A 27862-nucleotide genomic window follows, 5' to 3' on the forward strand; every position below is an offset into this window, starting at 1 on the left:
TTTACTTATCAGCAAGCATACATATATATCGCATACGGCTAGACCCCCCCGTCGCCCGCCGATACGAGGTCAGGAAAGAATTTCGCAAATCAGGAATTTTGTCAGGAAATTTCAATTTTGGATCTGGTAACCCTAGACGCATAGGGCATGTGTATTCTATAATATTTATTTAAAACTTTCGCGTTTGAACACATAAAATGTGAGTCTATATATGTGAGTTAATATGTGTATTCTAGGTCATAAAACTAAGAATGCAATAGATTAGATTAGGAAAATGGTATTATTGGCGCGTATATTGGTTCTTACACACAACAATTGCGCACAGAATTCATTCATATATATACCTACTTACTAGTCATCTTGTTCTGCTATTAAATAGCCTCCATTAAATGCATTAAATGAATTAATGGTAGCACTAATAAAGCCTTTTTCTACTCCAGCACTTAAATGTGTCAATTAAATGACTGACAGTGATATCTAAAGCAATGTCATTTGAATGCTTTGTCTATAGGCTCATAAGATGACTGCTAGCAGTCATCTTATGAGTATAATACAACTGCTTTATTTTTTTTAAAGATACAAGTTCCGATCATCTTGATTGAAAGAGGTATGTTTTCATTTACAATAATACCTCTTTTTTTTTAAATAATAACTCAATTTTTTTTAAATAATAACTTTTTTTTTTTTTTTTTTTTTTTTTTTTTTTGCTGCAGTTGTCATAGAAAAAGTAATGTATGCAACAGCTCATAATTGGTTCTTAAAATTCTCGGGTCTTTTTTTACAAAACTCGACTACGTCTCGTTTTGTAACTTCGACCCTTGAATTTTAAGAACCCTTATTATATCACTGTTGCATAAACTACTATTATATGTCCCTGATCGCACTGAACAGTGACAACAACAACACACTTAACTCACAATTTGTAACGTTTTTAAGGCGCCGCGAGTTCTGGGGGGCTACCGCGAAAATCGAAATTTGCACATTGCGGGGATCTTTCTCTTTTGCTCTCGGTAAGACGTAATTATAGTGACAGAGAAAAATGCCCGCGATTGATGAACTTCGATTTTCGCGGTTATAGCCCAGAGGGCCTACCGCGAATCACGTTCGACGTAAGTGTGACAGGGAGGCAACACGTCGTATGTGTTTCGCGGTAGACCCTCAGGTCGCAGCTCGGTGAGCAAGAGCGTTGAGCGGACATGCCTATCCGTGCGTGCCCGGGATCGCGGACATCATTGTGATTGGACAGTTATTTTTAATAACTTGTAACAAAAAAGTAATCGATACAAAAATAACGCATTTTTAAAAGCAATTTTCTTGTTAATTACATTTTTAAACCGTATTATGATCTAAAAAGAGCTTGGGATTGTCATGGCACTAGGTCGCCTTATGGCTTTATTGTAGAGGATTTAAATAAAAAAAAATGCTAAAAGTGTAGATAACATTATCAAATATGGTCACTTAATCATTACGGCAGCTGTCCCACCGCTGATGATCTACGAGAGGAAGTAATTTTTGACAGTATTAAAAAAATATATAAAATTTTATTTTTAAGAAATTCAAAATAAAATAGAAGTTATTATTAGTTAGGTACTTGACAGATATGTACCTAATATTGCTTATGACAAATAAAGCATACAAATGTTAAAATTATTGCCATGTTGAGTTGAGTTCGATCATCGCTTTTAGTTCCCCCACCACTCACTTAACAGACCAATATCACGTGTAAAGATGTCATCATTGTATAGCGTTACGTTACATGGTATTGTCCATACTCCATATATTATCTGCATATCGTGCGGCCCATTGCTCTAATTAGAGTGAAAGCGAAGTCCGAGCGTAGGTAAGGCTCCAAGGGTTCCGTGATGTAAAAGAAGCGATATCTCGTGTAACTTGTAACGTAAATATTTAAATAGTGTCTCGGTGAGCTGTAGACCTCACGAGGCCCCAAGACTTTTTGAAAAAATCCGGCCAAGTGCGAGTCGGACTCAGGGCTATGTTTCCTATATCATACAAAAAAAATCTGGAAAGTGATCATCGAAACAACGCAATGAAACACTGTAGGCATCCTGGCTTGGGTTGGGCTAATTATAAATGCCTTGAAATGCCCGGCAGAAATGTTTAGGCATTTTAAAACAGTGTTATGAAGCTTTTTACTGTATAAAAACCTGTTATACTCAAGTAACTCACACTTTTTCCCCACGGGACCTTAAGAAACGCATAGAAAAACGTCGGACGCGCTCGAACGCGCGCATTATGGGTGCGCAAGGCTGTAACGCGATTATCACACTGATGCGGTTCGCATGCCGCTACGGTGTGTGAGGGAGACAGCGCTATGTGCGTATATAGCGATGTCACGCTCGCACGCCAGAGACTCACTCTCTTAACAAAACGCGTCTGTTACGATCAGCACAGATATGGCCGCTAGGTGGCGACAGCGCCACGCGCGGCTTATGGCTTTCCCCAAAATTGGGGCCGAACGGATGTACTTTTAGCTACCTGTAGCAAAGCGACGAAATCGCGGAGTGAGACACGCCTGACGTAGCTTCGATAAAAAGTGTGACCGAAAGAAAAATCTAACTAGAGGACCGCATCTCGTTTTGATTAAGGAAGCAATGAGGTCATTAGACAATGAGTCAATATTACTCAATATAATATATATTATCAAGTTAATACAATACTGTAACTAGTGCGAGGGAGACACAGTTCTCTAATTTGATCCTCTCTTTCGGACCGTTTTCTCTAGTCTTCTATAGTTCTATATACTGTCTTGCTCGGTGATAAGGGTCAGTTTTAATTAGCAATTTTGGCTGGCCTGATGTTGATACGTATTTTGTATGGAACACTTAATTTTTTTATCGCGATTTCGGGGTTGGTCCTATAGTTGCTCAGTATGATCTATATTTTCACCCCGTAAAGTTGCAGGTGACTAAAAAACATTCTGAGGGGCTACCGCGAAAATCGCAAATTGCGGGGATCTTTCTCTTTTACTCCAATGAAGGAGTAATTGGAGTGAAAGACAAAAATGCCCGCAATTTGCGAACTTTGATTTTGCGGTTATATCCCTGTATAAAGATGATCCGCTCGTCCACCAGAGCCGTATTTAAGAGCCAACAGGAGTGGTCATTTCTCCATACAAACGTACTCGACTGTTTCCTCCGTGGGTTTTGAAGCTAGAGCAGTGGTTCCTAACCTGGGGGTAATTACCCCCGTGGGGGTAAAACTGGTATTTTACGGGGGTAATAAGCTAACCTAATATAACAATACAACAAACGTACACGTTTTATTTTTTATTACCATTGGGAGGAGGGGTAAAATCAGGTTCCCTAGTTAGTCATTGGGGTGACCGGACTGAAAAGGTTAGGAACCACTGAGCTAGAGCAATGATTTTTTCAACACATTGTCAATATCTGTGTCGGACCGTTTTGTTTCTTTTTGATATTTTTGTTTTTTAAGGCGCTAGAGCCCTTCAAAAATGGCCTAATTGACTATGCCGCAATGAGAGGCGTGGTATTCAAAACTGATATCAATTATTAGCCAAAAAAGCAAAACGGTCAGACACAGATAATTTCATAATCATTTAGATTTCCAAATTTGGTTACGTTACGATTGGTTAAGTTTTGGACGAGGAAACAGTCGAGTACGAAACCTCGATTTTTGAGATTTTTACGCAGGATTTTTCGCCTTGTCCTTATCGCACTAGTTTTAGGAGCCGCTTCCGTTAGCGAGACGGATATATTTACCTAAAATATTTAAATCTCAGCTCCTGTTTCGTCTTAATTACACAAACGGGTCTACCGCGATATAGTTTCATTGTTTTAACTTTTTACCTTAAATTCCGACGTTTCAGCTGAGTTGCACCAACTGTGGTCACGGAAAGATTGACGTCCCAGCAAAGGACGTCAGTCTTTCCGTGACCACAGTTTAAAAAACAATGAAACTATATCGCGGTAGACCCGTTTGAAATATGTGTACAAAACGCGAGAGTTCAAAGTGTTACACCAGAGTGTTATGTGCGTATTTTGCATCCAATGTGAAGACCGCATTATGGGTGCGCGCGCACCGCTGTAAACATAGCAATCGGGCGCAATCAGGTAAACGTTTACGCGTCTACCTACCATCATGCAGTTAACGTAATGGCCACGTGCCGGGTAATGGGGACCTATTTATATAGAAATATACAAATGAGCTGAAAATATAATTCTATTTAGCGTAATTCGCCAGTTACTGGCCACTCTAAACTAAAAATGAATTATATTCACCTATAAACAGAATTCATTTTATATAAGGTCTCAATAACTGGCCAGCCTTCAATAACTAGCCACCTTATCATCATGTTACTACATGAGATGATTGAAAGTTTGTACGGAACCCTCGGTGCGCGAGTTAAACGAACTCGCACTTGACCGGTTTTTATTTTTAAGTAACCTATAACAAATCTAAAAGCACGGAGTATGAGCTTTGTAATAGTACATATTACTACAGAGGCCGGGACTAGGGTTTGCACGACGGATCCGAAATGTATGGGAAGATCCGCGGATCCGGATCCAGATCCGGATAATTTCATACATTCCGGATCCGGATTGCAAACCCTAGCCGGGACAAAAGGGGTTGCCGGCCGAAGACATATAGACGAATAGCTCTGAGGCGGGCAACCCCATATTTCCCGCCGAGGTATGTATAGTGCTTTTCTCAAACATGCAATGAAATAAATAAAATAAAAATCCACGAAACCCAAGTTTTATTTATAGAAAAACTAAAAGTAAACTACACCAGTATCTTTATCACGCGTATGTTTTACACGAGTCGTGTATTTTTACTACCCGTATATTTTCATGTATTGATTTTTTCGCCTTGTGCCCGTCTGACTGTCGTTTTCGTCGCATGAGTTTACATAGTCTTTCATGTTGGTATCATGTTTCACATACATCGTTGCTTTATGCATGAAGTAAATAAGTATAATTTCCAGTTTCCACAGTGTTGACGATTTTGTAGTTACTTTCATTTCTTTAAAATATGCCACAAAACTGTTTCTAATAAACTGTAAGCATTTTTCTTAGTTTCTCAAAGAATAAAATTGCTGTAAGCAACCATATACATACTTCGTCTTTGACTTGGCGGCAGAGGCAGCAAGTTATTTAAAATCAATTCTGCTTACGCTGCTAATTCTAACTCCTACGATTACAATTAATATTAGTTTCATTATTTCGTCGGAACTCATATTAAAGTAAAAAAATCAACAACGCACCATAAATCCGATAAAACAGAAATACAGAATGATTTTTTTTTTAACTTTGCCTCCATAACAATTTAAAAAAAAAACTACGCGTGTTTGAGTAGACCTTTTTATCGCTAACGTTTAAATGAAATATATTAAATGTTTTTATTTGTGTAGTTAAATTTGTCATTTAAAATTATAGAATTTGGTTAATAATGTATTATTTATTATGTTCATGTTGATTTTATACAATAAATCTGCAAATTATAGCAAACGTTGTTTTTTCTTTTTTTTTTTATAGGCGTAGTGGCAGAGTGTCATTACGAACCATAAAGCAAATACTGTGTTTTTTTAAATGGATGAATGCCACGATGCCCACGATGCTGTGTCACAAATATCTGTGAAATGAAAATTAAAAAAGAGGACTTTGCCGGCCTAGGCCTGCAAGATTTGTATGAAATTCCATTAACGACCTCTTGTCCTAGCCGCACCTGAAACGTCATACTTCGCAGCCTATCATAAGGGACATAACATCAATATTTCATTGCATGTTTGAGAAAAAATATGTTAAATAGTATGTAGCGTATGACTAATGAGTCCTCTAGCATCTTTACATGTACGAGGGGTATTCAAAATATTCTCGGTATGAGAATGAAAACAAACAAGTACGAAAAGTTTGATATTTTTATTTTTCAATATACTCCCCCCCTATGTTCATACACTTAAAAGATCGATCAATTATTTTTTTTAATCCCTCGTAAAAATATTTTTTATCTTTCGTGTAAAAATGCTCCTCCACTGCCGCCTTCAATGCTTCATCGTCAGAAAATTTATTTCCACGCAGATCCTTTTTAAGATTGGGGAGCAAAAGGAAGTCGCTGGGGGCTAAGTCCGGACTATACGGTGGGTGAGTAACAGTTTTAAACCCACGTTCAACAATAGCTGCCTTGGCAATATGAGCAGTATGGACGGGGGCGTTGTCATGCAGAAGCAGAATACCTTTGGTTAACTTTCCTCGCCTCTTTTCTTTAATTACATCCTTTAATTGACGTAGAATGTTAGCGTAGTACTGTCCTGTGATATTTACACCTTTTTCTTTATAATCGATTAGTAATACTCCTTCACAATCCCAAAATATCGTGGCCATGACCTTGCCAGCTGAAGGGATGACCTTCAACTTCTTGGGATGAGCTGAACCCTTAATGTGCCACTGCATGGACTCTTGTTTACTCTCTGGGTCATAATGATGAACCCAGGTTTCATCTCCAGTAACTATTCTTTGCAGCACCTCATCAGGATTTTCACCGCACAGGTCAATAAAATCGGAACAACAAGCTACACGCATGTCTTTTTGAAGCCGAGTCAGCATTCGCGGAACCCATCTTGCACTTACTTTTGACATATTAAGATGGTCATGTATAATATCATGTACGGTACGAATAGAGAGATTGGTTACTTGTGCTATACATTTTACCTTCACTCGACCATCTTCCAATATAAGTTTTTCCACTTTATCAATATTTTCTTGTGAAGTAGCTACTACAGGCCGGCCAGGTCTAGGGTCATCTTCAATACTCTCCCTTCCGCGTTTAAACTCGCTTGACCACTTTTGAATGGTAGATAAAGAAGGAGCAGACTCACGGTAAACACAATCCATTTCCTCTTTTATGGTTTTTTGATTTTTACCCTGTTTTGTCAAGAATTTTATCACGCATCGATGTTCTAATTTAGTTAACATTGTCAATTCGCACAGGATGTTCATGTTTGTTCAGCAATTGCAGAAAAACAAAAGACTATCTCGGTTCGAATTATACTTTTTTTTAATGTCAATGAATAAACCTTAGCGGCCAGTAACGAAAGAAATTTTAGAAGAGGTCGTAAGATATCAATACCGAGAATATTTTGAACGCCCCTCGTAGGTAAATTATTTACTTATTGTTATGTAATGTACGTTGTCCGCCGTTTACCTTGCGAAGCGCACACAACTATACTTATTTTACAGTACGTGGTTAGGGAAAACAGCTAGTGATGTTAGCCCTGGAACTTTATAAGGTCGTCAAATAATCCAGTCAACTACCAAATACAATTACTAATTAGGCATTATAGGTACCCTTCGCGTTCAATCCCCATGACAGTTCATTTATGTATGGCGTCATGTAAAATATTTGTAGATAGTTTTTGGATGTTTATCACATTCATTTATTTATAAAAATAACTACTAATAAAAATACAGTAATAACATATTAAACCTACCCGAAAAAGAGAAAGAATGGTACACAATCACTACAATACAAATACTCTTTATGGCATTATAAAATAATATTAAATAAATAAATAAAAAGTTATTCATAAACGCGCTACAAGCCTTACCTATAAAGTTTTATGAATAAGGGAGCAAAATTACACGTAGACAACACGTCCCCTGCCTGCTATACGGATACATCTCAAAATTTATGATCATTGGAGATTCAATCTTAATTAAAAATGATAAAGTTAAGTTTCCAATAATCATACATTTTGAAATGTGGCCGTATAGCAGGCAGGGGACGAACAGGCGGTCTCGTTAAACCGCGATATTTTCCGGACTGGAGCGGAAAACGAATCACACACAACTGACATACTTTTTATTGGTCTTTTCAGATTCAAAGATGGCAAAGCGTCATACGGCACAGGCACGGGCACAGACAGTCCAGCGAGAGGCCGGCGGGTGATATTCTGCGTGCACGGGAACCCTTCCACAGGGTGCTGTGCTGTCATAGAGACTGAAGATGGAGGGGAGCCCCAGCGCAATGGGAGCATCGTGGAAGTTGAACGTAAGTACAGGGCTACTGGACCAGGCATTGACGTATAATATCTATAAGGACGGGCTAATGGGGCACTAAACATCGTACTAGTTCAGCGGTGCTACCCACGAATTCCAGCCAATCGTGCAGTCTAACGCGACTAGTTGCGACCAATAGCGCGCGTAATGCGAACTCGTCAACCAATCGCGCGCGTGATGCGAACTCATCAACCAATCGCGTTGTAGCGATTTCACACCGCTGTACTGGCCCCTGTCATGCCTCATTATTATTGCCCGTAAAGCCAGTCCCTAGATATCTATGTCAATGGGACCAGGAATTCTTCTGAAACCTCTTCTTTCTTATTCTTATCATAAACCCAAACTCGCTTTCATTATGAGAGCCCGATATTCTATACAGACAACATTATCATAAGTATCATAACTTTGGCAAACACCTATCTGTTCAATTTAATTTATGTCATTTAAATATCAACCGTAACATACTCATCACAAGGTTGAAATTAGAATAAATGAACCCTTTTGCATAGGTAAAATTTAATATTATACAGTGCAGTTCACACACTACTCGGACTCGTTGTTCACACGGTGATCAAATTTCGCACGGCGTTCAAATTTCGCATGCATGTTATGTCTTGAATGCAAACAATAATTATAATGTGAATTATTATGAGTTATGAGTCATTTTAAAGAGGGTATTATGGAGGTACCTGTATACCTTGGAACTGCCTTGAGGGTAAGGATGCCTATTGAAATAACTAGAATCATTAAGGGCACTAAGAATAACAGAAGGTTTAAATCGTTATCAACCTATGATATTATAATCGCATCAAACATACCCATAAAGGTGTACATTACGCCAATGACGACTAATAACATAAATCATTAGCGTCACGTTATTAGCGTTAGCGTTATAGCTTTTAATGTTAATAGCCTGCCTTCCTATCGCATTGGGAAACTGTGAAGATAGCTGTAAGATTAATTATATAAATAAAGAAATATATATCGGCGACGGATGGTCCCGATGGCGGTGGGCGCGTGGGGGTAGTACCTAGATGTATTACTTCACAGCCAAAATAGTAGGTATGCTACCAACGCATGAAATAAACATTCAGACTCGTTACCCATACTAGTGCCTACTATATTTTAGTACTAAATAATCAAAACGACCAATCACTAATTGGATCAAAAAATTATTTGATTTAAAACAAAAGATCACATGAAATCGTTCAAATCTTTATTTTACAAAAGTAAGCTTCTAATGGCACATAAGAAATCAAAATAACACTTTTGGAATAAAACACTTAGCTAAACGGTTAAAGAACGTGAGAATCTATAAGCTTTCAGAATAATCCTTCAGGTGTAAGCCTTCAGGAACGTAGCGAATTAGGCACGAGCTTGGCTAACGTCCGATCTCTAGCGCGGTCTGATCAAGAAGAAGGAAGCCAGTTCCAGCGGCGGAGCCAACCGCTCCCGCCTCCAATTCAAGTTGGTAAACCAGCCTGACCAGTCTACCAACATAACGACAAAAATGCCTGCTCGTGCCTACGTTCACTCACGATACTCCTCTTGACGTTCCAAAGCCTTTTACCTGTCATTTTAGTTCATCGATACGCCAATAGATGGTGGCGTTATTCACTACGCAACTTTATTATTTCGTTACAAGCAAATAATACGTAGCCAAACATTGCTAATCGATTTTATACAGGCGTCTATGAACTGTAATGCTGCAATACGTCCTTCTGGTGTCTCGCTCCGACATATATATATTTTAGGTGCACGGCAAAAATGACTGCCTTCCAATATCAGTATCACCCTTTTGTATTTTTAGGCAGATTTTTTAGGACTTTAAAAGGCGATGAGGCGTTTATTTTTTGAATAGTGAAACCCCGTGGTTATATATACGATAGTACGGCTACCACCAGTTTGATAACATAATACGCTAATGTCTGCGTAATTTATTATATAAGTATATATATATCTACATCCCGCTCGTACTAATATGCAAGTACGAGCGAGATGCATAGAAAGTAAGTTATCGCTAGCGTCAGGTCAATGTCAAGCTCGTGGTAAGCGTACTGGTGTCTTTCCTCGACTTACTTAATTATTGTAAGAAACGAACATTTATATAGCACCCTGACAGTTTAATAATTGTATATAATCTGTTTTCAGGACGACTACACTGTCACAGATCGAGGAACGAAGAGATAGACAAGCGAGCGAGAAGAAAACTCATCATAGCCAGCGTATTATGCGTCATATTTATGTTAGGAGAAATTATCGGTAAGTGCATTCTAATAATATTTTCACTTCTAATGCAGTCGTGCGTAGACGACATAAAATCGCTTTTTAAGTTCTAGAGCATAAAGTAAAATCGTCTATTCAAATTTTGAGTTGTTTTCTTATGTTTGCTGTAGAATTGACTTTTAAATAATGATTTTGAATGATCAATATTTAATAACGTTCATTTGGATTTGATTTGGTTTGATTTTGTTTGATATTTAATACTTAGTTGATATTTTGTTCGTGATGGTGTAGTGAAAAATTTTGTGTGTAACTCGGGGGCAAATTTTGTTTAACCCTCGCAACGCTCAAGTTTCCATTTTTCGAACCACTCGCTACGCTCGTGTTTCAATTTTGGAATCTTTCGTTTGCTCGGGTATCAATATTAGCACGAGCGGTTAAACAACAACTTTGCCCCCTTGTAAAACAAATAGATAGCTATTTCTTCACGAGTGAGTCCTACATTTCAAGTATGTATAAAATAATTTGAAATACCTATATGGTTATTTCGAAGTTTTTGCAAAAAACCGGGCAACATCTGCTAAGAAGCGTATTGGTTTCGCTTTCGATTTAGGTTAAGAGATGGCAGACTATCCAACACGTCTCTATACAGCCAGTTTTTTTTGCGGAATAGTAAGTCCCACTGATTTTCGCACGGGGAAATTTTCGCCCCCACAACAATATACTATAGATGGTCGAGCAGATCTTGTCAGTAGAAAAAGGCGGCGAATTTGAAAAATGTAGGCGCGAAGGGATATCGTCCCATAGAAAATTTGAATTTCGCGCCTTTTTTTACTGACAAGATTTGGTTGACCAGCTATAATAATCTGTATCCTTCTGTTTCAGGTGGCTACTTATCGAACAGTCTCGCTATAGCCACGGACGCCGCCCACCTTCTCACGGACTTCGCCAGCTTCATGATATCGCTGTTTTCTATTTGGGTGGCCAGTAGGCCCGCTACTAGGAGGTAACTTACTCTTATTACAGTTATTATTTTTGCTCCGTCTATAATTTCAACCAAATAAAAGAAAAGGTTCAGGTCGTGTCATACCAGAAGGTTAAGGAGTTGGCAGAGGACCGGATGAGTTGGAGATTGCTCCACCGACAAGAGCACAGCTCTTAAATAAGAAGAAGAAGATAATTTTTCTCAAAAATGGACGGCAAAGTCGACGTTGCCGGTTAAAAAATAGGTCGCGAAGTGCGTAGTTTATGGTCATTCAAAAAATTAAAAAGTTAAAAACATTGCAGTCTCGATTTCGGGACTGCAATGTCGCATACAAATTCCATTATTTAACGAGTTCCAAACTTTTTAAAACTTTAAATGGCCATATCAAATGAAGGCACAGCCAAACAGATGATCAGCACTTATTATTATAAAGCCTATAACAGACTATCGCACCGCACCGCGACCTTGGAGCGTCGCACCTATAAGTGAGAGCGAGAAACAGATATCTCTTTCTCGCTCTCACTTATGGGTGCGACGCTCCAAGGTCGCGGTGAGGTGCGATAGTCTGTTACAGGCTTAATGTTGGTACCGCGACTATTTAGGTGTCTCAAATAGGTTGGCGTATTTTCAGCAGAAAAATACACTTCTTTTTTTTTAAAGGCGGCAAGCAAATTTTTTTAATGGTTGTATTTTTTTCTGTGAAAATTAGAACGTTGCTTCTGTAAGTTCTGTAAAATATTTCTATTTCTTGCACCATTTTTGAGAAAAGCACTATATATGACTCGGCTGGAAGGCTACTTGCTGGCTTCGGATTCAATTAAACGGACTCCCAAGGTTGTCCGTTTAAAACGAATCCTCAGCCTGCAAGTAGCTACTTCCGAACCTCGACAATAATGTACTATTAACAAACCGTAGTAAAGGATTACTTGTCAGATAGTATGTTAATTGATCATTTGTAAGCCTTTTTCTTCATATAGGCGTAATTATGAGTACGAGTCGCATACGTAATGTTTGCTTTAATGCCACATTTCTTCGTCAACTTTCGTATTATAGTAAAAGTAGGTTTAGGTATATAAAGTTTTGTATGAACACAACTCACAAGCGGCTTTAAGATAATACTTGGAACAATAATAACAGGCTTGGAAAGTAAAAAAAAAAAATGAGTAAAAATGTCGATTACGTAACGGTGGATGGTGGAATGCTCCTTCAATGAGATAATGTAGAATAACGGTCAAGTGACAGAGTGGCCCACATTGGGCGTCAATTTGATAGATTAGGCTATACTATACATATCTACTTCTTAAAGAAGTCAAACGAGTTATTATACAAATAAAATTATGTCCGACTACGCTATGTTTTCATGCCAAGCACTTCGTCAAACAAGATTTGTATACCTACATTAAAATTTGCTAATTCGGTACAAACTTAGCTTAGACTAATAAAAAAACAGTGCTTTACGAAACTAAAAAGCAATGGTTAACAATCGAAGTCGAGTAAGAAAATATGAGTTTCTTGATAGAATGATTCTACGTTCTAATTCGACCTACTTTATTTTTCAGAATGCCCTTCGGCTGGTACAGAGCGGAAGTAATAGGCGCCCTTACCTCAGTCCTGCTCATCTGGGTAGTGACCGGTATTCTAGTATACATGGCCGTTCAAAGGGTCATATACCGACAGTTCGAGATAGATGCTACCGTCATGCTGATCACTTCTGCTGTCGGCGTGCTGGTCAACCTGGTGTGAGTTTTAACCTTATTTGTATAGGTTTTAAGTTTAATTTTATTTAAACACGGTGTAAACACGCAAGCGGGAATAAAGCAAGCGCTCCAGCAGAATATTGAGAAGTGTTATTGAAATTTAAGTCTTAATGCTATTAATTATAAGGTTGTTTTTTGAATGGCGTGTGTAAGTGGTGACCGGTATTCTAGTATACATGGCCGTTCAGAGGGTCATATACCGACAGTTCGAGATAGATGCTACCGTCATGCTGATCACTTCTGCTGTCGGCGTGCTGGTCAACCTCGTGTGAGTTTTAACCTTATTTGTATAGGTTTTAAGTACAATTTAATTTAAGCACGGTGTAAACACGCAAGCGGGAAAGCGCCTCAGCTGAATATTGAGAAGTGTTATTGAAGTTTGAGTCGTATTGCTATTAAGTACAAGGTCGTTTTTTGAATGGCGTGTGTAAGCGGTGACCGGTATTCTAGTAAGTATACATGGTCGTTCAGATGGTCATATACAGACAGTTCGAGATAATCGAGATAGATGCTACGGTCATGCTGATCACTTCTGCTGTCGGCGTACTGGTCAACCTCGTGTGAGTTTTAACCTTATTTGTATAGATTTTAAGTTCAATTTGATTTGAACACGCCAGCGGGAATAAAGCGCATCAACTGAATATTGAAAAGCGTTATTGAAATTTGAGTCGTATTACTATAAGTACAAGGTTGTTTTATGAATGGCGTTTTCTTAAGGTGGGTGATGACCGGCATTCTAGTATAAACGGCCGTTCAAAGCGACAGTTCGAAATAGATGCTAATGTCATGTCAGCAGTCTTGTATATTTTTCAACCTTATTCATACCACGATCGAGTTTAATTTTCTTTGATGATCTGAGCAGAAGCAACGGTGTTTAAGTGTCTTTGAAAAGTGAGACGTATTAGTATGAGTAAAAGGTTGCTAATGACTTTGATATTTTTGCAGTATGGGCTTGACGCTGCATCAGCACGGGCACAGCCACGCCGGCGGCGGTGGTCACGGTCACTCGCACGGAGGCGGCAACCCTGTTCTTAATAATAAGGTAAGTCGTTTCACTTAAGGCGCCGTAAAGTCTCCGTCAATAGAACATGCTAACTATGTAAACAAACCGCCATATTGAAATTGTCTCTGAATGATGAATTTACTAGTAATGGGCAAGACTCTTACTTACTACTTTACTAATGTCAAACCATATCGAATAATAAAATACCAAAAGACAATTGGTACTTAAGAATGATGTATTGATGTATTTTACAACCGCGGCGGTAGGTACAGAGCGTGAATTGGGTAGTGTGTAGCGGGTTTATATCACAAACTTTAGTCACAACACTACCCATTATAGACAATTGTAGAATTTAAAAGAAACAAAAACGTCATTCCATCAGGTCCTACTAACCTAACTTATGAAACCATTTTAAACTTTTAATTAAATATACAAGATACAGTTATATATTTATGTATTTTTCGGCACGGACCTTTACAATAGTGTATATGTGTATAGTTTCAATGGTGTTTGATGAGGTAGTATGAAAATTCAAAGAGAAACAGTGATAAAACAAAGTTAGGTACGTTGTTTGTTTACATAGTTAGCAAGTTCTATTGACAGAGACTTTAAGTTCAGGTTCTTCTGTTTCACCATAGAGAAAAAATACATAGATTGCTCACTCCATACATCAGTTTTGCTACTAAAAAGACTATTATTTTCAGTGTCGCCATCTAGCATCGAGTAGCGGAATTATCAGTACTGCTACTTGATGTAGATGTAGCACCGACCGGAAAGTCTTATCTCAACAACATAACACTTTAAGTAATATCTAAGAACAGATATTACTTTTTATGTAGAGAGAAAGTCAACGTCTGCCGAAAATAAAATTGGATTTCGGTTTTTCAATTCAATTATATAGTTCCATTTAACACACATTAGATCAGGGGTCTCCAATTAATTTCTTCAGGGTTCCGGTTTTTAAAATAAAATGACCATCGCGGTCCGTTTCTACTTGAGTTTATTAAATAAGTAAAAAATAATATAGGTTGACGGTCCACCATTTGGTGACCCCTGCCTTAGATGGTGGGTCTGCTTCTGCGTTTCATTTCTTTAAGTTACTCCGCGCACGCATCCCAAATTTCCGTGACACTATTGTCCCGTGTACAGTCAGCAGCAGAAGTTGCTAAGCCGGTGAGGTGTTCAAAATTACCTTGACACGCTCTTATTCTCTTAACAATAAAGTCGCTTCAAGATTCGCATTTTGAACACCTCGCCCGCTTAGCAACATTGACATATATCTCAGGACTGGCCTTACGGGCAATAAGAATGGGGCATGAATGGGGCCAGTATACAGCGGTGTGACACCGCTACAACGCGATTGGTTGATGAGTTCGCATCACACGCGCGATTGGTCACGAATAGTTGCGTTAGACTGCATGATTTGCACGAATTCGTGAGTGACACCGCTGAACTAGTACCATTTGTAGTGCCCGTAAGGCCCGTCCTGAGATATACGTCAATGCTTAAGCTTTGGCTTCCTCCGAAAACGGTGCCGTAATATGACGGCCGCTATATAGCGTTGAATGACGTCACTAGAACGTTGTCTATGTAAACAAGATGGCACGGTTTCCTAGTCAGCGTTACGTTACGTTGACTGTCAACGTAACGTAAGATGACGGCCGTCATGACGGTGTCGATAGTTTCGTGAACGTTTTATTAGATAGCGGTGACGCCATTTTGAATAAATGACACGAGATTTGAACAAATGATTCCGTACTACGATTATTTTCCCCTTCTGATGATATTTCATCCTCCAAGTAAATTATAGATGGTCAAGCAAATCTTGTCAGTAGAAAAAGGCGCGAAATTCAAATTTTCTATGGGACGTTATCCCTTCGCGCCTACATTTTTCAAATTTGCCGCTATGACCTTGGTGGATGACGGTGTGTTATGACGCCGTGGTACTTTCCACATGTCGCCACCGTAAAGACGGCCGTCTTCTGCGGCCGCTATATGACGGCACCGTTTTCGGAGGAATCCAAAGCTTTAGCAACTATTGCTGCTGACTGTACGGGAACTAATAGGCTGAGTGAAACGAAAGGTTTCCTATAAAAATACACAAAATGTAATGTAATAAACGAAAATGCATGTTTCAGGATCGCACCAGCGAGTCCGACGTGGAGAGCTCCTCTTCCCACCAACACGACAGAGATAACAGGGAAAACATCAACGTGCGAGCAGCGTTCATACACGTTTTAGGAGATTTCCTACAGAGCTTCGGCGTTCTGGTCGCTGCTATCGTCATTTACTTCAAGGTAATTTAGACTATATATTAAAGATATAAGAGTCACATTAGAACATCAACGTGCGAGCAGCATTCATACACGTTTTAGGAGATTTCCTACAGAGCTTCGGCGTTCTGGTCGCTGCTATCGTCATTTACTTCAAGGTAATTTCGACTATATATTAAAGATATAAGACTCACATTAGAACATCAACGTACGAGCTGCTGAACTTTCTACAACGCTTCAGCGTTTTATTGGCCGCGATCGGTATTTACTATAAGGTAATATATACTGTATTAGCATAGATGTAAGGTTCACATTTGACCAGCACGACCAGAGAGAGAACATCAACGTGCGAGCAGCGTTCATCCACGTTTTAGGAGACTTCCTACAGAGCTTCGGCGTTCTGGTCGATGCTATCGTCATTTACTTCAAGGTCATTTCGACTATTATATTAAAGATATAAGAGTGATATTAGAACATAACGTACTACGTACAACGTGCCTTCCACGTTTTAGGAGACTTAATAGTTAATACTGATATTCGGCGATCTGGTTGCTGCTATTGTTATTTACTTCAAGGTAATTATATACCGTATTACAAGGAAATAAGGTTGACTTTAAAACATGATGAACACGCGATCGGAAACTTAATAGAGCCGCCTCGGAGCTTTTTAATCACCGCTATTGTAATAAGAGCTATATGGGCATAGATGTAAGGTTCACATTTGACCAGCAGGACCAGAGAGAGAACTTCAACGAGCGAGCAGCCTTCATGCACGTTTTGGGAGACTAAGTGTAAGGCCTGAGTGGACGCTCGAGTTGGGCGTGCAGCGGCGCGGGGCGTGCGGCGTGCATGTTAAACAAATGCAAGCGTATAGGAGCGGCCTTAGTACACGCTGCTCACATCACTCGTGAGCCCGACGCCACGCTGCACGCCCCGCCGAACGCTCCGCTTCGAGCGTCCACTCAGGCCTTACACTTACAGAGTTTCTGCGTTTTAGTCGCCGCCATTGTTATTTACTTTAACTACTTCAAGATAATAATCTATATATATAAATGCAAGTGTCCTGACTGACTGACTGACTGACTGACTGACTGACTGACTGATTCATCAACGCAGAGCCGAAACTACAAAAGATAGAAAGTTGAAATTTGCACACTAGGTTGCATTTATAAAGTGTACAAGAGATAAGAAGCGATTTTGAAAAATTCAACCCCTAAGGGGGTTAAAAAGGGGATGAAAGGTTGTATGGGGAACAAGTTTTATTTTAAGCTAAGAATTTGAAACTTTGTAAAAATGTATTATATTAAAAAACAAGAAAACTAATTTCAGCGTTTTTGAAAATTCATCCCCCAAGGTGGTGAAAAAGGGGTTAAAAGTTTGTATGGTGATCAAATATTTTTGTGAGTGTGGGACTTGAAACTTTGCATATGGGGATATTATTATAAGACAGGAAAAGTAATTTCAGCGTTTTTGAAAATTCATCCCCTAACAGGGTTAAAAAGGGGTTGAAAGTTTGAATCCATTACAAATGCTTTGAAACTTCTTAAAAAGACATAATAGCCGATTACAAAAAAAAAGTAATTGCAACGTTTTTGGAAATTCAACCCCTAAGGGGGTTAAAAAGGGGATGAAAGTTCGTCTTGGGGTGCAAATTTTATTTTGATCTAGGAACTTGAAACTTTGCAAAAAGGTATTAAATTAAAATACAAGAAAACTAATTTCATCGTTTTTGAAAATTCATCCCCCAAGGTGGTGAAAAGGGGGTTGAAAGTTTGTATGGAGATCAAATATTTTTGTGAGTGTGGGACTTGAAACTTTGTATATGGGGATATTATTATAAGACAGGAAAAGTAATTTCAGCGTTTTTGAAAATTCATCCCCTAACAGGGTTAAAAAAGGGTTGAAAGTTTGAATCCATTACAAATGCTTTGAAACTTCTTAGAAAGGCATAATAGCCGATTACAAAAAAAAGTAATTGCAACGTTTTTGGAACTCAACCCCTACGGGGGTTAAAAAGGGGATGAAAGTTCGTCTTGGGGTGCAAATTTTATTTTGATCTAGGAACTTGAAACTTTGCAAAAAGATGTTAAATTAAAATACAAGAAAACTAATTTCAGCGTTTTTGAAAATTCATCCCCTAAGGTGGTGAAAAAGGGGTTGAAAGTTTGTATGGATATCAAATATTTTTTCGAGCGCGGGACTTGAATCTTTGCATTTGGGGATATTATTAGAAGACAAGAAAAGTAATTTCAGCGTTTTGTAAAATTCATCCCCTAATAGGGTTAAAAAGGGGTTGAAAGTTCGTATAGGGTTCAAATTTTATTTCAAGCTAGGAACTTGAAACTTTGTAAAAAGTTATTAAATTAAAATAGAAGAAAACTAATTTCAGCGTTTTTGAAAATTCATCCCCTAAGGTGGTGAAAAAGGGGTTGAAAGTTTGTATGGATATCAAATATTTTTCGAGCGCGGGACTTGAGTCTTTGTATTTGGGGATATTATTAGAAGACAGGAAAAGTAATTTCAGCGTTTTGTAAAATTCATCCCCTAACAGGGTTAAAAAAGGGTTGAAAATTCGTATAGGGTTCAAATTTTATTTTAAGCTAAGAACTTGAAACTTCGTAAAAAGATATATTTTTAATATGCAAGAAAACTAATTTCAGCGTTTTTGAAAATTCATCCCGTAAGGTGGTGAAAAAGGGGTTGAAAGTTTGTATGAATATCAAATATTTTTTCGAGCGCGGGACTTGAATCTTTGCATTTGGGGATATTATTAGAAGACAAGAAAAGTAATTTCAGCGTTTTGTAAAATTCATCCCCTAATAGGGTTAAATAGGGGTTGAAAGTTCGTATAGGGTTCAAATTTTATTTTAAGCTAGGAACTTGTAACTTTGTAAAAAGTTATTAAATTAGAATACAAGAAAAGTAATTTCAGCGTTTTTGAAAATTCATCCCCTAAGGTGGTGAAAAAGGGGTTGAAAGTTTGTATGGATATCAAATATTTTTCGAGCGCGGGACTTGAGTCTTTGTATTTGGGGATATTATTAGAAGACAGGAAAAGTAATTTCAGCGTTTTGTAAAATTCATCCCCTAACAGGGTTAAAAAGGGGTTGAAAATTTGTACGGGTTTCAAATTTTATTTTAAGCTAGGAACTTACAACTTCGTAAAAAGGTATTAAATTAAAATACAAGAAAACTAATTTCAGCGTTTTTGAAAATTCATCCTGTAAGGTGGTGAAAAAGGGGTTGAAAGTCTGTATTGATATCAAACATTTTTTCGAGCGCGGGACTTGAATCTTTGGATTTGGGGATATTATTAGAAGACAGGAAAAGTAATTTCAGCGTTTTGTAAAATTCATCCCCTAATAGGGTTTAAAAGGGGTTGAAGTTCGTATAGCGTTCAAATTTTATTTTAAGCTAGGAACTTGAAACTTTGTTAAAAGTTATTAAATTAAAATACAAGAAAACTAATTTCAGCGTTTTTGAAAATTCACCCTGTAAGGTGGTGAAAAAGGGGTTGAAAGTTTGTATTGATATCAAACATTTTTTCGAGCGCGGGACTTGAATCTTTGGATTTGGGGATATTATTAGAAGACAGGAAAAGTAATTTTAGCGTTTTGTAAAATTCATCCCCTAACAGGGTTAAAAAGGGGTTGAAAGTTTGTACGGGTTTCAAATTTTATTTTAAGCTAGGAACTTGAAACTTCGTAAAAAGGTATTAAATTAAAACTGCAAAAAATTTATTTCAGCGTTTTTGAAAATTCATATCTCAAGGTGGTGAAAAAGGGGTTGAAAGTTTGTATGGAGATCAGATATTTTTGTGAGTGCGGGGCTTGAATTTTTGTACAGAGGCATTTATTAGAATACAAGAAAAGTAATTTCAGCGTTTTTAAAAGTACATCCCTTAAAAGGGTTAAAAAGGGGTTGAAAGTTTTTATGGGGTTCAAATTTTATTTTAAGCTAGGAACTCGAGACTTCTTAAAAGGGTATTTTATTAATAGAGAAGAAAACTTATTTCAGCGTTTTTGAAAATTCATCTCTCAAAGTGGTGAAAAAGGGTAAAAAGTTTGTATGGAGATCAAACATTTTTGTGAGTCTTTGTAAAATGGCATTTTATTAAAATACGAGAAAAGTAAATTCAGCGTTTCTAAAATTCATCTCTTAAAGGGTCGAAAGGGGGTTGAAAGTTTGTAAAGTTGCAAACAAACTTGAAACTTCGTAAAAAGGTATTTGATCAAAAGAGAAGAAAACTAATTTCAGAGTTTTTGATAATTCATCCCCATGGTGGTGAAAAAGGGGTTGAAGATTTGTATAGAGGTCAAACATTCATTTGAGTGCGGGACTTTAATCGTTGTAAACTTTGTATATAGGCATATTATTAAAATACAAGAAAAGTAATTTCAGCGTTTGTAAAAATTCATCCCCTAAAATGGTTAAAAAGGGGTTGAAAGTTTGTATAGGGTTCACATTTTATTTAAAGCTAGGAACTTCAAACTTCGTAAATAGGTAGTTAAGTAGTAGGTTTTATTAAATAGAGGACATGAAAATCTTCTGGTTGAGAGGGATTATATCGAGAACAATTTTATTCAGTTAGGGGCTTGAAGCTTCGTAGGTTGTGAAAGACAAGTATCATGCGTTGTAATATTAATAATTAACAAATGATTAACCATCTTACTGCGATCTTTTGCTGCATAATGTTCTAAGCTAATGTAGAATATATAACCACCAATATACAAATCCACGCGTACGAAGTCGCGGGCAACAGCAAGTATAGTATAAATAGTGCTGTGAATACGAGTAACACTCATTTCGAGGCTACCCTTAAGGGATACCCTTAAGACTGTCGAGGCTTAACGCCTCAAAGGCGGCAAAGACGATTTCTTACATCCATACGCGTAGAATAAATAAATACAATTCTCAAATATAGTCGAGTCTTCAAGACTTACGAGTCTTGAGGGCTCGAGTCTTTAACCCTAAACGTTAAATTCACAACACAGAGTATAAACTAAATATAGTGAATTCAAAATTCATATATATTAATTTTGTTTTGTATTCATGTTACCTGTCGTGATTGTTTCACCGGATGGTCTCATCGGAAGATCAGCGCTGGAAGTCGCCAGCAACATGCTGAGATGAGACCATTTCGTGGCACTTTATCCTTTTATTCTCTGTTATATCTCTTGTCATCTCTTGTTATATCTCTGTTATATCTGTTACATCTGTTTCTATTTTGTGTTTGTGCTCACGAATAAAATTATTTCTATTCTATTCTATTCTAAAAACAAAATACTTAATATATATTAGGTAATACTTTTCCTCTCCTTGGATACTTGAATCTAAACCTAAACTCTGTATAATAAATCATTTGTCCCACAGCCGTCTTGGAACCTGGTGGACCCGATCTGCACGTTTCTGTTCTCGGTGCTGGTGCTGCTCACCACCTTCAACATCATCAAGGAAACCCTGCTGGTGCTTATGGAGGGCTCCCCCAGAGGACTAGACTTCCAGGTATAAAGATAAATAAAGATAAAGATATTTTATTGAGTTAATAAAGGTGCTTAAACTACTTACATAACTTACATTGTTTTATGGTACAAAACCAACAGGCAAGTAAGTGTCATCTGACCCCCGTACTAGTGTGAACTGTATCACGGTGGGTCAGGATTCACCGTCCTTACATTTTGTTTACAACTCGTAGGTACCAATTGCTTTATTTTATGCTTAACAATTATAATTATATTTGTATAGATACGTAATATTTAACATGACGACAAGGTAAACAAAAGTTGAATATTGAGCAATTTCTTAACATCTGGACTGCGGCCGTTGCCGTATATCCTCATGTCAAACTGCTGAACATACGAATAATTTATTGTAATTTCATTATTTCACTGTTCACATTACTAAGATCTTAATTAATAAATCAAAGTAACTTAAAAAAAACATACGATCTAAACTAACTAAAGAAACAAGAAAACTTAAAAAATTAAACACAAATTACACTTAGACTAAATTTAGCCGATAAAATCGCTCCGCGACCCCCCCGATGCAAAAGTGCCCGATGCAAAATTTCATTATGACATAATAATATATAATCTCCTCCTTTTTTGAAGTCGGTTAAAAATGAGTATGTACCTATTTTATGATATAGTTCGACATGAAACAGTTGATAGAATTGTATACTTAATCACAGAGAGATTAATATGTTGAATTGTATAATATTAGAATGTATACAATAATATAATATAATAAATAATACTAACAACACTATTAGCACGTAAGGTTTACCTGTAAGTGCTAGTATGTATAAAATAAACAAATAATTATTTTCGTGGAAATAATAAATACGTTCCAAGGATCTCTATCATCCTATCATAACTTTGACCAGATCATCAGCTTTTCGAAAGAAGTAGATTTTGCAGGCATCATCATCATTATCATCATAAGACGGACACTCCAGGAATCACATTAACTCACATTTTCGCGATAGACCCGTCTATAAATGTGAATTATGTGTTCAAAACGCGAATGTATGGGTATAAACTCAAAACAAAAACGGCCGTTTTAACTTTGGACGCATAGATTGACGAATCCAGCAACATAGAAACTAGTTTGATGTATTCAAAAGGTACTTTAATACAAGATACAGTACGTGGCGGCCCCCTTTTTAGGGTTCCGGACCCAAAGGGTAAAAACGGGACCCTATTACTAAGACTCCGCTGTCCGTCCGTCCGTCCGTCCTTCTGTCACCAGGCTGTATCTCACGAACCGTGATAGCTAGACAGTTGAAATTTTCACAGATGATGTATTTCTGTTGCCGCTATAACAACAAACACTAAAAACAGAGAAAAATAAAGATTTAAGCGGGGCTCCCATACAACAAACGTGATTTTTGACCGAAGTTAAGCAACGTCGGGCGGGGTCAGTACTTGGATGGGTGACCGTTTTGTTTGCTTGTTTTGCTCTATTTTTTGTTGATGGTGCGGAACCCTCCGTGCGCGAGTCCGACTCGCACTTGGCCGGTTTTTAAATATATTTCGTTAAATTTAAATAATCGCGATTATTTAGCAGTGGCGCTAGTGTGCACGTGGCCCATCCACGTCCACTCTTAATCCTAAATGTCCCATTGTGCGTGTTACAGGAGGTGGCGAACACGTTCCTAACTCTGCCCGGCGTCGTGCGTGTTCACAATCTGCGCATGTGGGCGCTCTCGCTCGACAAAACTGCGCTGTCGGCGCATTTAGCCATCCGTAAGTATTTACTATCCAATTCAATGTGGTTGCATTGATATTGTGGCTCTTTGAGGTTCCCATTTTTATATTTGATTGTACTGCGGTTGGCTCTTCTTCTCAGAAGTATGCCGACTACTGGCCTAGTTCAAATGCCATCCTTTTTAGGGTCCCGTACCTCAAAAGGAAAAAACGGAACCCTTGTAGGATCACTCGTGCGTCTGTCTCCGGAACTACTGGGTCTACAATTTTGAAACAAATACACAAAATAGTTCTTTACTTAGTTAGGAAAACCTATTAGAAACGTGCAGTCAAGCGTGAGTCGGACTTAATGTACGGAACCCTTGGGACGCGAGTCCGACTCGCAATTGGCCGGTTTTTTTTCTTGATGAGTGGGTAACATAATAGTCTGGCGTTAAATTAAACACAAGTCGTCTCCTTCACGATTTTCGTAGACATCTCTTCTAAATACCTAAAACTGGTATGGATGTGTTCCTCGTGGTCTCTAGAATACGAATTGACCGGTTTTAGTTTATGGAGTGGGGGACGTGTCGATAAAAAGGGGGGGAATGTGGGCGGCCGACCAGCATTGATATTTGTTCACATCTTGAGTCCTATGGGACCGATCGGTTCGTTTCAGGTGTCGTTTGAAAGAGTATTAAACGTGCTATTATTGCTTCATAATAACTGTAGTCATAACTGTAGTCATTTAGAAAATATCTTAAAATATATGATTTTTTACCGTGCATGGATGGCATAAGTACTGACAAAACATGCGTCTAACTCAATAAATTATAACTTTACCGCAATTAATGTTATTACAAAATATACGAGAAATTTCATTAGCTTTCTAAAAACATAAGGTTTATTGGTGTATGGTATTATATAACCATGTAATAATGAATTTTGTTCAGCATGGGTCACTACGCACCGTCACGTAAATGGCGGGCGACCGACCACAACTGTTCATTGTTTCTCGGGTTCTATTTTACTGATCAATTGGTGATGGATACCATTAGAAAGAATGTTAAATGTACAATAATTGGTTTCTAATAACCGTAGTCATAACTGTAGTCATTTACAAAATAATTGAAAATATATGATTTTTACCGTGCATGGACATAAGTACTGGTAAAACATGCTTCTAACTCAATAGATTATAACATTACCGCAATAAATATTTTCAAAATATACGGGAAATTTTATGAGCTATCCAAAAATATAAGTTTTATTGCTTTATAATGTTGTATAACTAAGTAATCATGAATTTTGTTCAGCATGGGTACTGTGCACCGTCACGTAAATGGAGCCCGGCCATCGTTGAGTTTTCATTATATTTCAGGTTCTATTTTTCTGATACATGGTGGATACCATTTGCAAGCATATTAAATTTTCTGTGAATACTCGATTGTTTGAAATCTGAGGCCCAAAATAACCATTTTAAAAATATTAAAGAAAATGTTTAATTTTTACCTAAGAGGTTTGCTTAGTGACTGAAATAATTTGAGAAAGAGATAATATAGTAAATATAGCGTGAAATTTTTAGAGTAAAATCAGCAAACTATTTATTAACTTTCCAAAAATATTGTTGAGTTACCGTACAACTATAAACATATATGTAGGTATGCCAGGACCAATTTCGCCAAGCAAGCAAACACACGGCGCGGCGAGCGCCTGGTAGACCAGCAGCATTCTATTATTGTTTGACAGTACATTTTATAATGTAGGTATCCAAAATGATAAAATATCGATATAAATGATGGTTTGTTTGTTTTGTTTTTTTATCACAGGAAACTTAAGTATAGTTTGACTCTTTTGACAAAAGCCCAGTTCTAGGTTCATAACATCGTTAAGTTCGTAGCTTTCATGATTGCAAAACCACTGCATATGAAGTACTTAATATCTGTGTTGTTATTTGACTCACGCGTCTACACGTAAAACGTTTTCAAACCCACTCCGTAGTTAATAATTTAAAATCACCTTTTTAGTGAGATCTGAGGCTTGTGGCGTTAAAGAGATATTTGTCGCCGCACGCTCCAGGATGCAAAATAAGTGACTACTATTTGAGTAGCAGCGTATGTCCACATAATAACTATCCGTGAAGTCCGGTTTTAAGTATAGTAATAGTAAGATAAGGTCAATATTGAGTAAACTATCTATATTATATTTATTTACTATTTTATTTTACGGTCTAATTTATAGTTTTTGCTTACCTATTGATTCATTGGCGTTTGGCATTGTAGTTTTAGCTTGTAAGTATGACTCTATTGTCAGTTATAAGATGTACTACGGTATTTAAATAACGCTCGTCTGTAACTACATGATCTTAGATCTATAATAGCGACTCATAACTTCTCTGTTCGACTGTAAGTCATACAAGAGAGTTAAGTAGCGATTGCGATATAAAAAGCTATAAGTAGAAGACTTTATCACACGTTTAGAACCTTAAGTGCAAATTGCAGATTATTACTCATATAGATGTTAAGGTTGTTCAATTCACTTTGAGCTATAAGCTATAATACTAGCAGCTTAACATGCAATATAGCGCCCAAAACAGCTACTGTAGATCTTAAATCTTTAGATGAACCTTTTAAACACTTTTATCTCACCAGAGCCTGTAAACTGTAAACTAAGACTATAGATGTAGCTATTCTAGAGCCAGGCTGTCTTTAGGTAAGAAAATAGGTGCTAAGTGTCGCCTAATTGTTTGTTGGGATTTATATGACGGTGCGCAGTGACCCATGCTGAACAAAATTCATTATTACTTGGTTATATAATATCTTACACCAATAAATCTTATGTTTTTGGAAAGATAATGAAATGTCTCGTATATTTTGTAAATACATTAATTGCGATAAAGTTATAATTTATTAAGTTAGAACCATGTTTTAGCAGTACTTATGTGCATGCACGGTAAAAAATCATGTTTTCAATTATTTTGAAAATGACTAAAGTTATGACTACAGTTATTGAAAACCAATTATAGTACGTTTAATATTCTTTCAAATGGTATCTATCACGAACTGATCAATAAAATAAAACCCGAGAAATAATGAAAAGTTGACACCGATCTCCTGCCATTTACGTGACGGCGCTTAGTGACCCATGTTGAACAAAATTCGTAATTACTTGGTTATATAATATCATACACCAATAAAACTTATATTTTTGGAAAGCTAATGAAATTTCACGTACATTTTGTAAGAATATTATTGGAGTAAAGTTATAATTTATTGAGTTAGACGCATATTTTATCAGTACTTATGCCATCCATGCACGGTAAAAAAATCAAATATTTTAAAATATTTTGTAAATTACTAAAGTTATGACTACGGCTATTAGAAACCATTTATTGTACGTTTAATAACCTTTCAAATGGTACCTATCAGCAATTGATCAATAAAATAGAACCCGAGAAATAATGAAAAGTTTACGTCGGTCGCCCGCCATTTACGTGACGGTGCGTAGTGACCCATGCTGAACAAAATTCGATATTAATTGGTTATATAATATCATACGCCAATAAAACTTATGTTTTTGGTAAGCTAATGAAATGTCTCGTATATTTTGTAATAAAATAATTGCGGTATTGTTGTAATTTATTGAGTTAGGCGCATATTTAATCAGTACTTATGCCATCCATGCACGGTATAAAATCAAATATTTTAAAATATTTTGTAAACGACTACAGTTATGACTACGGTTATTATGAAACAATAATAGCACGTTTAATACTCTTTCAAACGACACCTCACACGAACCGATCGGTCCCATAGGACTCAAGATGTGAACAAATATCAATAATGGTCGGCCGCCATCTTTGCCCCCCTTTTTTTCGACCCGTCCCCCACTCCATAAACTAAAACCGGTCATTTCGTATTCTAGAGATCACGAGGAACACATCCATACCAGTTTTAGGTATTTAGAAGAGATGTCGACGACTTTTCTCGAAACAGGCCGATTTCCACCTGTCTATAAAGGAAATCTGAGCCCAAACCTACAACAGGAAGTGGTTCTAACACTGACAATTCAACCTCTAGACTGAGCTTAGGCCAATTCTTTCATGAAACCGATGCTGCCAAAAATACGGGGGTGCGGGGGGACGAGGTGAGCGAATCCCGTGCCGTGATTGGTTCGTTCAAAGACACGGACCAATCACGGCACGGGATTGACTCGAAGATGGAGTAACGCTACCGTATGTGTGGCAGAGATGTACAAAATGGTTTTAAAAAAGCATTTAAATACAAAATGCAAAATACTTTTCAGATTTACTATTTCAAATGCAAAATACCAAATAGTTTTGCGTTTTGTATTTCAAATGCTAAATGCAAAATAGGTATTTTCAAAATACTTTTTCAA

At 37.4% G+C, this 27862-nt stretch overlaps 1 protein-coding gene across 1 annotated transcript in view; it reads left to right on the forward strand.

Annotated features, from left to right (window-relative positions):
- LOC134663113 (proton-coupled zinc antiporter SLC30A2-like) overlaps positions 1-27862 on the forward strand; it is a 45282-nt gene that overhangs the window by 15986 nt on the left and 1434 nt on the right. The window contains exons 2-9 of the mRNA XM_063519447.1: positions 7856-8028; positions 10188-10298; positions 11145-11265; positions 12804-12983; positions 13947-14043; positions 16143-16301; positions 21651-21782; positions 23416-23524. Of these exons, the coding sequence (XP_063375517.1) occupies positions 7856-8028; positions 10188-10298; positions 11145-11265; positions 12804-12983; positions 13947-14043; positions 16143-16301; positions 21651-21782; positions 23416-23524 (1082 nt within the window). The remainder of the gene's footprint in view (positions 1-7855; positions 8029-10187; positions 10299-11144; positions 11266-12803; positions 12984-13946; positions 14044-16142; positions 16302-21650; positions 21783-23415; positions 23525-27862) is intronic.

This window comes from Cydia amplana, chromosome 4, assembly GCF_948474715.1.
Source record: "Cydia amplana chromosome 4, ilCydAmpl1.1, whole genome shotgun sequence".
Taxonomy (NCBI): domain Eukaryota; kingdom Metazoa; phylum Arthropoda; class Insecta; order Lepidoptera; family Tortricidae; genus Cydia; species Cydia amplana.